Source organism: Arachis hypogaea, chromosome 16 (assembly GCF_003086295.3).
Source record: "Arachis hypogaea cultivar Tifrunner chromosome 16, arahy.Tifrunner.gnm2.J5K5, whole genome shotgun sequence".
In the NCBI taxonomy this organism is placed as follows: Eukaryota; Viridiplantae; Streptophyta; class Magnoliopsida; order Fabales; family Fabaceae; genus Arachis; species Arachis hypogaea.
The window spans coordinates 96,241,223-96,251,671 of NC_092051.1; the positions used below are offsets into that span (position 1 = coordinate 96,241,223).

General features: G+C 33.9%; 1 protein-coding gene across 1 annotated transcript; it reads left to right on the plus strand.

Moving 5' to 3' along the window:
* Positions 1-8,720: 8,720 nt before the first annotated feature.
* LOC112757249 (uncharacterized) lies at positions 8,721-10,015 on the plus strand. Its single transcript, XM_025805849.1, has 4 exons — positions 8,721-9,027; positions 9,130-9,200; positions 9,300-9,392; positions 9,692-10,015. The coding sequence occupies exons 1-4, from the start codon at positions 8,721-8,723 to the stop codon at positions 10,013-10,015; spliced, it is 795 nt and encodes a 264-aa protein (XP_025661634.1).
* The last annotated feature ends 434 nt before the right edge of the window (positions 10,016-10,449 follow it).

Below are 10,449 nucleotides of genomic sequence, written 5' to 3' on the forward strand. Positions count from 1 at the left end.
ATGAGTCTCTAAACCCCATTGTTGGGGGTGAGGAGCTCTGCTGTGCCTCGATGAATTAATGCAAGTATTTCTGTTTTCCATTCAAACACGCTTGTTCCTATCTAAGATGTTCATTCGCGCTTAACTGTGATGAAGGTGATGATCTATGACATTCATCACCTTCCTCAAATCATGAACGTGTGCCTGACAACCACCTCCGTTCTATATACGATTGAATGAGGATCTCTTAGATTCCTTAATCAGAATCTCCGTGGTATAAGCTAGAACTGATGGCGGCATTCATGAGAATCCGGAAAGTCTAAACCTTGTCTGTGGTATTCCGAGTAGGATTCAAGGATTGAATGACTGTGACGAGCTTCAAACTTCTGAAGGCTGGGCGTTAGTGACAGACGCAAAAGGATAGTAAATCCTATTCCAACCGGATCGAGAACCAACCGGTGATTAGCCGTGCTGTGACAGAGCGCGTGAGCGTAGTTTTCACTGGGAGAACGGAAGGTAGCCATTGACAACGGTGATCCACCAACACACAGCTTGCCATAGGAGGACGTGTGTGCGTGAATCAGAAGACAGAGGAAAGCAGAGATTCAGAAGACAAAGCATCTCCAAAACTCCAACATATTCTCCATTACTGCACAACAAGTAATCTTTAATTTATGCTCTCTGGGTTATTCACAATTCAATTGATAAACATAATTGACTTCCTAACTAAGATTTACAAGATAACCATAGATTGCTTCAAACCAACAATCTCCGTGGGATTCGACCCTTACTCACGTAAGGTATTACTTGGACGACCCAGTGCACTTGCTGGTTAGTGGTACGCGTTGTGAAAAGTGTGATTCACAATTCGTGCACCAATAAACCATAAAATAGTGATTTATCATACCTCGATAATGTCGAGAGTAGGATCAATCGACCAATGCGTGTTGACGATCGACCGTGTGAACCTAGTGAGTGTGAAAGTGCAGCCATGTTCCCAGGGGTAGGAAAGGCGGTGGGGGCTGCTTCATTTTACGCTCTCACACCAACTGAGAAATTTCAAGCTCACCGTCACGTCTTGGTCAATTCTCTGACTGTGGAAAAGTTCATAGAGTAAGTAAAGTTGATATTATGGATTACGAAAATGACATAATCTAGATGGAGATTCTGACATGAACCTGCTGTGATCTATCCAGTGATTTCAGGGCCATCACAAAGAGGCAGTTACGAAGCAGGACAAGGTCCCAGTCTCACATAGATAATGTTGTGCACAGAGAATTTCCCGAGTGGTTCAACCGTGAGGTGAAGCCTGTTATGATCAATCCTGTTATCGATGGTATCCTATTTGTTCTATCCCAAACTGATGAAACGTGTGATTGTTACCTACCAGGTTCCCTTGGGAAGCATCAGGCATTCGAGCGAACTGCAGTGGCTTGCATGTGGCCCCAATGTTCAAGCTAGCCGCTTTACAGCTTACAACGTAAATGGATTTAGGTTTAGGATCCTGTCAAGAGAAGAAGGGTTGAAAACTCAGAATAGCGGGGTTCACGTCACTTCCGACACTAGAAGTTATGCAAGCAAGCGCGACAGTAATATTGCAGTTGGTGGTGTCTCGTATTATGGGAAACTAGTGGACATCATTGAGTTGAATTACAGTGGTCAATTCACAATTGTTTTGTTTAGATGTATCTAGGAAAATACCACATCTGGTAGAGGCATAAAACAAGATGTTTTGGGCCACACACTTGTCAGTTTCTCTAAACCGATACATGTTGGTGATCGAGAGGATGATGAACCATACATTCTTGCATCAGAGGCTCGCCTTGTATACTATGTGGAAGATGAGGTTGATAAGGAATAGAGTGTAGTAGTCCTTGTGAAGCCAAGAGATTTGTTTGACATGGATGATATACATGAACACTGTGAGGTGGAACTTTCTCCCCAACCGAGTTTATCTGAGTTGGCTGAGTGTGATGTGAAAGGTTTGTCACCGATAAAGTAGGGCGATTTAGAAGAACCTACCAATGATGCCTTCGATACTCACGAAGAGGCTGTTGATTCTTATATTTGGCAATGAAGAAGACTAGAAATTTGATTTGACTAAGTGTTATAAGATTATGTGAATTATATATGACTCTAGAATTTGCAGGTTTATAATGTTTCTGGTGTAGAACATTTGCTTTTTATTATTATTATTATTATTATTATTATTATTATTATTAGCAGCTTTATTCTGGTGTGATACATATGCTCCAATTTAAGTTTCTTTGCTAAGTGTGGTATTCCAACATTAGGTTTATTTTATATTTACACACTAGTACTGGTACATATCTTGCAATTTTCTAAATAGGGTGCACTTGTATACTAGTCTACTAGAATTTGCTGCTCCACTAGCAGTGAATGTCACAATTGCTGGTGGTTTATAATTGTTTTATTTTCTGATTGTCCGAATACTTGCTAGGAGTTATTAAGGATTTCAGATATTTGATGTGGCTTTTTCAAATATATAGCAGCAGGAGTTAACTGTTGATTGACAGGAATATGCAAGGTTATTTTGCTCACTTGTTTCATGATGGGACTTATCAGGGAAATTGGACGAGAGAGACTTCTTTCTTTGCGGCACTAGCATCTGGTTTTCCAAGGCAATGGTTCAGGCATCTTTGTTCTCCTCGCTGGAGCACGCAACATCATTTACAAGGGACTTACGGTTCAACAAGTCACCTATTTAATCATGGCTGAATGTGTTCTCTGCACACCTGCACATAGATTAGGCTGCTAAGTTTGCGCCTGGGCCCATTATATTGGTACGCTCTGATAAGTCGGACAATTGCTTGGTCCTTTTACTTTTTCAAATTACAACACTAATTTGAGTGATGTTATTATCCTATACACAAAGGACACTACCAAAATTCTTACATTGTTTGAGTCTCTTAACACTGTAGGAATTGGAGCAATTCGGAAGAAAGTACCGCAGGAAATTCGGCTTTGTGTTCATAACAAGTACAGACAAGAAGCTGTCGCACCACATACTGGAGGAGATGAAGGTAAGATAAACTATTTTCTACACATGCCTCAATTATATTAGTGTCTAATCTTATTGTTGATCAAAAAGCCCAACATCATACTTTATGGATACAGTTTAATATGAACTACTTCTTTGTAGCTGGCCAGGTGGTCCTACCTAGTGATATATAACTATGTTATTTGCTTTTGTTATATAACTTACAATAGCATCAGTACCCATCATGCATCTTTTTATAAGTGAAAATATTATAATACAAAAATATTACAATAGGACCAGTGTCCTAATTTGCATGCAACAGATTTATATCACTCCTCTTTCCAGTTCTGACTTTTGAGTGTTTATTTTTAGCAAGGCAATACAAATATTTTGGAGATGGGTAATAATTCAGAGTCTTAATTTAACTTTTTTTAGTTGTTAAATTAAAATCTCTTTACACCACAAATTTTTGTAAATGTCAATACTCAATAGTACTTGAATACATATACACTACTCCTCTATATTTATATTAAAGTAGTATATTATTCATAGAAATTAATGGCAAAAGCATTTATTTAATTTATTAATTAGCAAGCATAAGTTAAGATAAGCATGAAGCCTTATTGGCGTGGGGATGGAAGCAAGAACTTGTGGTTTGAAAAAGCTTGAGTCAAGCTTCAAGAATGCAAAGTCACTATCACTTTGGAGTTTTGACTTGTATTTCTTCTTAGTTATGTGTGAACATAGTAAAGGGGCTGGCTCAACCACGAGATTGCATCTTCAACTTTTACAAATATAATTATTTATTACCAAAGTTAATTAATTTATTTGGTAATGACATCAACATCAACATCTCTAATTAAAGCTTCCTACTATGATTCATACGAAGGTTACCATGAAGTTACCTACCTATATATATTATACATATGCATGCATTATGAAATTAATGGTAGCAATTGATTAATTAAGATGAGTAGTGATAAGAATAAAAAAGAAGCAGATTCACCTGAAAGCGATGATTTCAGCAACCAATACTTAGAACAATTGTTAACCCTTTTCAACTTATTGTAATAAATATCATGAATTGTGAACCATTATTGTTAGTTAGACAATAGCTTAATAATACTTATGTATGTACTGTTGGACATTGCGCAAACACGCTATGAGAATCCTCTTTCTGTTGAACTTGATATTACGTCTCGGGAGGAATTCATTATTATAGAGAGAAAGCTTGCACGACTTTGGGACCGTAAGCCAAACAATAAACTGACATTGTTGCTTAACCATGGCCTATTTTTTTTTTACTATTAGTAACACAATTATATTACTTGGCTCTGATGTAACTTTTAGGTTTATTTCAAGAGAATGTTCGGGAGACTCCAGAAGAAACAGGGGAGATAGTTCAAGACTCTATGGAGGAGGACGACGTTGTGAAAGACGATAGTTCCAAGGAGGTTGTTTCTACTGTAAATAATGCTCCAAAGCTTACTTTTGACCTCAATAAAATACCAGAAGAGAATGGGGTCTTTTGAGTCATGTTGTATGGACTTGTTAGTTTGATCTTGTTAGATACATCTGATTTTTTACAGTCTCTGAGTTGATCTGGTTATTAAAAAATTGGCATGTAATTGGTATACTCTGACTTGGATGATTTGTCTTTTTAATTGGTGTGAGCTTAGTGAGGTAGCAAGGAACACGTTCGAGTTTAAAATTATGTTGACTTCATATATCCTACTTAGTCTTTTATGACTTGAATTGTTTTGAGACAAGATTCAATTAACAGCCAAGATTATTCTTTCATTAATTTTTTATAAGATAGTGCAGCTGAATGCATGTTGCTGACTACTAAGCTTTTGTCATTTTAGCAAAGTAATGAGCATATATTTATCAAAATTCATATAAGCAAAATATCATATCATTAGGAGCTAGCAATGGAAATAAAGGTCTCTCTCAACATATTTTTTAATTAGTAGCAAAAAATAAATTAAATGAATAATTAATGAAGGAATACTCTTTAATGCACATAAAGTCATATATTTTCATTTATGATAAAAGTTAAAAATTAAAGTTAAATGATATTAATATTTTTTTGTTTAACGAAATTAAAATAAAGCACAAAAATAAATATAAAAACTAAAAAAATAAATAGTTCTAAAAAAGGATAATGTCACATTTTATATCATTATATATCAGAATAATGATTTATTTTATTATATTTATTTGTATACCAAATAATAAAAAAGTTAATTTTTATGTTCATTTTTTGTTACTTATTTTATTTATCTGTAGTTGTTTAATATTAGACTTTATACTTACTAAGTTATGTTTTTTCCTAACAAACAAATAGTTATGAAGTCATTTTTATGTTTTTATAGGAGTACATTCATTATATCATAAATTTAATATTTAATGTAAATTTTAAAAAATTGAATAAATTTATATTTATTTTGATTACATTCATCAGGAAATTATATGTATTCCTATAGTTAAGAAATAGACTTAACTTCTTCTATAATAAGTAAAGTTTTCAATAATTTAATTTATAAAATAGGTCTCATCTTTTTATTTATCTTAAAAATTAAAAATTGAAATTAATATTCATAGTTTTGATTAATAGAATTAAATAAATTACAAAAATAAACCTTGAATAAAAAAATTACCTTGTTTAAACTATTTTGTAAAAGGATCCATTTTTATAATCTTACGATTCAGAGTGAGCAATTTTATTAAATTTCTTTGAGTACGTGACTGAGTATGTAGTTTTAGATTATAAAAATAGGGGTAAAATAGGAAAAAAAGAATTGGAGATATTTGAGATATTGTTATATCTTGTTATAGATACATAATTAAAATTCAAGTACTATAATAAATGTTAGTGTTTTTTTTTCTTTTTAGTAGTACTCTTAACATACATAATTTTAATATCATTTCTTTTATACAGGTGTTAAGTTTTATTTTATCTAAGATAAAATGATTCAATTTTAAATTCTATCACGAGGTAAAGCCAATTTTTCTTATTAAAAAAAATTTATTTTAACTATTTTTTTATTATTATTCTTATTACAAAATTATTATTATTATTATTCACATTCTTTTAACCCCCAATTAAATTTATGATTTTTTGAATAATTCTATTAATATTGTTAGCAATAAAATATATCATAATTTTTTATTAGGCTGACGCATATAAACATGATAAATTGTTTATTATTATTCTTTGTGGCTTATTTACACTGCTGAGTGAAGCCCGTTATTGTTACCATCATCAGGAGAGAAAGGAACTCAGTCTTTAAATATTCAAAACACATAAACTCCGCCACTAACCTAATCCTAATTTCTTTCACCACTAAAGCCTCCCACGAGACGCACTTCCGCCCGTTGCTGTTGGACCGAATATCTTCCTCCAAGCAGTCTTCGGATTTCATCAAGTTGGAGTAGACGTCGACGTCGCAAAGCCAGAATCCATCAGCGTCATCCTGCCGTGTCCACCCATCAAGCAGCTGCATCGTGAGAAGCATCAGTGTCGATAACCTTCCTCCCACTGCCGGTAAGCACTAATAGTTGACTTTGTGTGGTTGCTAATTTGCCCATTGAGAATCGCATGTTACTTAACCCTTATTTATAGAATTAGTTTTGTGTCTCCATGATCAAGTTCTTCCCTTTGTTACTGTGATTTTATTTTGAAAACACTAATTAAAAAAATCAACTTCAAGAAAGTATTGTTGCCATACTGCACTTGTTTAACATATCTGGTATTCCAATATTTTGGTTTAACTTTGCTTTGCCATATTTAGTGGTGTTTTTTGTTCCTTGCATTTTAGTAGCTATTTGATTATTGTTAGCAAGAAGGTTATCTTATTAAAATATCCACAATTGTTGTGTGCTGATGGAAATTGTATTTTTTGTAATTTAGCGGTATATTTATGTAATATTTTCTGCTGAGAATTGTTGTTTCTCGTTGTCCTGTTTTCCTCCTAACTATAGTCAGTTCATAGCTTTAACTGTTATGGCTGTAACTATGCTGGGAAATTTGTCTATGGCTTTCCATTTTCCAGAATTTTGAATTTACAAGTCTTTACCCTCTTTATTTTAGTTGGTTTTGTGATAGCTTTAACTATGAGAAGGGCAAAAAAAAGTAAACACCATTCTCCTTTTTCTCAAAATATTTACAAAGTCAATCCATTTCTAAATTTCCTCTTTAATGTAGGTAGAAAAAAGAAAATTATAAACTGATATGATATGTGAATATAGGTCAAGGAGAGGAGTTTATTTATACATTCGTATCTCAAGTCATTAAATAACGCACGAGTTTAAGAAATTAATACTGAGTAGTTTAAATAATTGAAAGAATAAGCACGCATTTTTTTTAATTGATTTCAAATTAAGATTTCACAGTGAATTAAAGAATTCAATGTTCATGATTTTTTCAGTGTACCTAAATTTGTTTATTTTCATAGCTAGTAATTGACTTGTTGACTAAGTATAGACATTATTATATGAAGGCTTAGAGACTTAACATATATTGATCATTCTCAAATGTAAACAGGGTATGTGCTTAATTTGAGGAATGTATTACTCCTACTATGTATAAAGTTGTTTATGAGAAAGTGATGAAGTAGGGGGGAGTATATTGATCATAATCATTATTGTTTGCTTGATTTAGTTTCAAAAGATAATTAAATTCTATTGATTTAGGTTTCAAAAGATAATTAATACTCTGGCAGAACATGAAAGTTTGGATTTATTAACTTGCATATATATATATATATATATATATATTTTATATCATGTCTTGGATTTTGATTTGAATTTTGGTAATGCATGTATGGTGCTTATGCAACAAAGTTGTAACTCATGCCTTTACATGTACATTCGAATGTGAAAGGAATATATAGTTGCTTATGGTAATTTTATCATGTTCTATATGTTTTATATATGTCCTAGCATATATAGTTGCTTATTTGAACCCCAATTTATTATTAATTTATATTGAACCTGTTTGTTCAAAAAATTATACGCATGACAAAGCTATTGAAAAGGCATATTGCTTCCAATTAAAAATTTTAAGCCTATTACTATTTCTTTTACAAGTTATAATTTGAGATATTTTTGCTATACGTGTCTAAATATTTGCTTATATTTAATGCTTTTGAATTTTTGTTTATTTTTTACATTTTGATAATAGTATTAAGTGATACTGTTGGTAGTACCAAGTTTATTAAGATGTCCTGGATAGGTCATTTCACGAAGAAATCAAAGTTAGACTCAGTATGTCAGCAAATTCAAACAGGATCTGCTGCAGCTTCATTCGTGCCCCAAGTGGATGGCCTAATTCCCCCTTCTGGTGGTACTGGTGCCGCCCCGACCTCATCTTTATGCCCCTTTCGACCACCCCGTACCGAACCACCGCCTGCTCCACAAACATGCACGAATGGTGCTCAACACTTGGAACCACCTGATGAAGACTTAGACCCAGAGAAAAATGAGGTAGATTCTATTGAGCAACACGTTGACAACCTGTTTGCTGCATCAGAGGCTCTGAAGCACAAGAGACACTAGACCACCGAATTTTAAGATGTTAAAATAATTGGTATACAAGAATTTATCCCATGTATTTTTATGAGTAATTTTTTTATGATTTCATTGCATCTTGGCCACAGTGGTTACTCACACAGACTAACTATGATAAACAGAGTCTGATGGGACAATCAAGCAACTTCATTTAAGTGTGAGAGAGGCTATGAAGCCACCTAATTGTAGAAAGATCGTACTCTGGTTCAACGATAGACTGCAACCAGTTGGAAATGAAGCTGGTATACTAAGCGGCGTTGTCGGAATGCTAGGATCTGACTACACCAAATTCCCAATTTACGAGAAGGACTGGAGAAAGGTTGGCTCTAGGGACAAGATATATAATGAATGTGTAGAGGTAAATCGTTATATTTTTGTACAGTCTTGGAATCTTAATTCGACTCCTACCAACAATTTAATTCTACTCTTGCAGGAATTGTTCCATTTTGAAGAAGATAGTGGAGGAATTATCAAGCGTACAATATTAAAAATGCTAGGAAGGGCTTGAAAGGACATGAGGAACCATTTGTATCATTACTTTTACAAATCATATCTGACTCTTGAACAAAATATTAAAGGGCGTCCACCGGGAATTACTTCGGATCATTGGAGATGGTTCCTTGATTATCGCAATAGTGAAGAAACAAAGGTAATTTATTTTTATTTCATACTTTCAAAATTCTATTTATGTCACATTGAGTTAGTCAGAAATAGTGTCTAGTAGCTCCTACTTTTGATGGCATAACAGGAGAAGTGTAGAAAAAATGCTGAGAATCGATCAAAGCAGTTATACACTCATACTGGCGGATCGAAAAGCTTGGCAAGGCTCGGAGAAGAAGAGGTAATTTAAGATTCACTTACATTTTGAACCCTTTCTACGTATACCTATTCACTATTTAAGCTATGTTATTGCAGTCGGAACGACAGGAGCATCTAGTTAGTAGGGGGGTTGTTTGTCTTAACGCACAAATGATCTAATGGATCCTATATCCATGATACAGCTCGGGCTATTGGTGTAAGTAATGTGTTGACAAACGCTATGTTGTTTCTCATAGGTTTTGTTTATTAAAATTATGTTCAAAGTTTGTTCGGTTAGCAATTAGCTAATAAATGCTTATGTTCGCTTATCTAACTGTGTAGGAAAGAATTGCGGAGATTGAGCAACATGATGAATCATCTAGACTGTTGTCTCAGAATGATTCACTTGCTCAAACTCTTGGAAAGGAGCACCTAGGTAGAGTGTGTAGCATGGGAATCGGACCGACTACTAGTCAAGTGTTCGGTACGAATTCACCTCAATCGAGCATTAGAACTCAAAGGGAGGAGACCCAAAGGGTGTTGCTTGAACTACAAGCAGAGCTGGCGGCTGAGAAATTAAAAAAGACAATGGACAATGAAGTAGCAACCGAGAAGACGAAAAGGCAGGCAATGGGGAGTGCTCTGATGTGTCTAGTTCAACGGTAAGGTGGGGAGCTGCCACCAGACGTGGCTGTATGGATGAATTCATGGGAAGGACAGAGTAGAGAGTAGAATTAAGGATTTAAAATTTATTCTTTAAGTTAAATATGCACTTTTTTAATTGTTGATTATGCAACTCTTAGTAAGGAATACACTTTATTGATATTTGGATTAATGAATAATTTTATTAGTTTTGCCAATATTCGTTCCCATCAACTTATTCATTCAGTTACAAGATAATTAAGTTTTCTAATATCAGAAAAAAATCAAAAAATAACAAAAAAAATTAATAATAAGTAATTAAAAGAGCGTTGATTGCCGGTGCAAAATACAGTCATTTTGCGGCCATTTAGACGGAACAATAGCGGCGGTTATCAAATGGCCGAAGATAAATTTAAATTTTTTAGAAAATCAGATAGCGGAGGTTTGGAACCGCTGCA

What these genes read in the sequence shown, in the direction of transcription:
- LOC112757249 (XM_025805849.1), top strand. Translation starts at nt 8,721, where the DNA reads ATGAAGCCACCTAATTGTAGAAAGATCGTACTCTGGTTCAACGATAGA. An exon ending in TAGTGGAGGAATTATCAAGC is followed by an intron (nt 9,028 to 9,129) that starts GTACAATATTAA and finishes AAAATATTAAAG; the next exon opens with GGCGTCCACCGGGAATTACT. An exon ending in CAAGGCTCGGAGAAGAAGAG is followed by an intron (nt 9,393 to 9,691) that starts GTAATTTAAGAT and finishes CTAACTGTGTAG; the next exon opens with GAAAGAATTGCGGAGATTGA.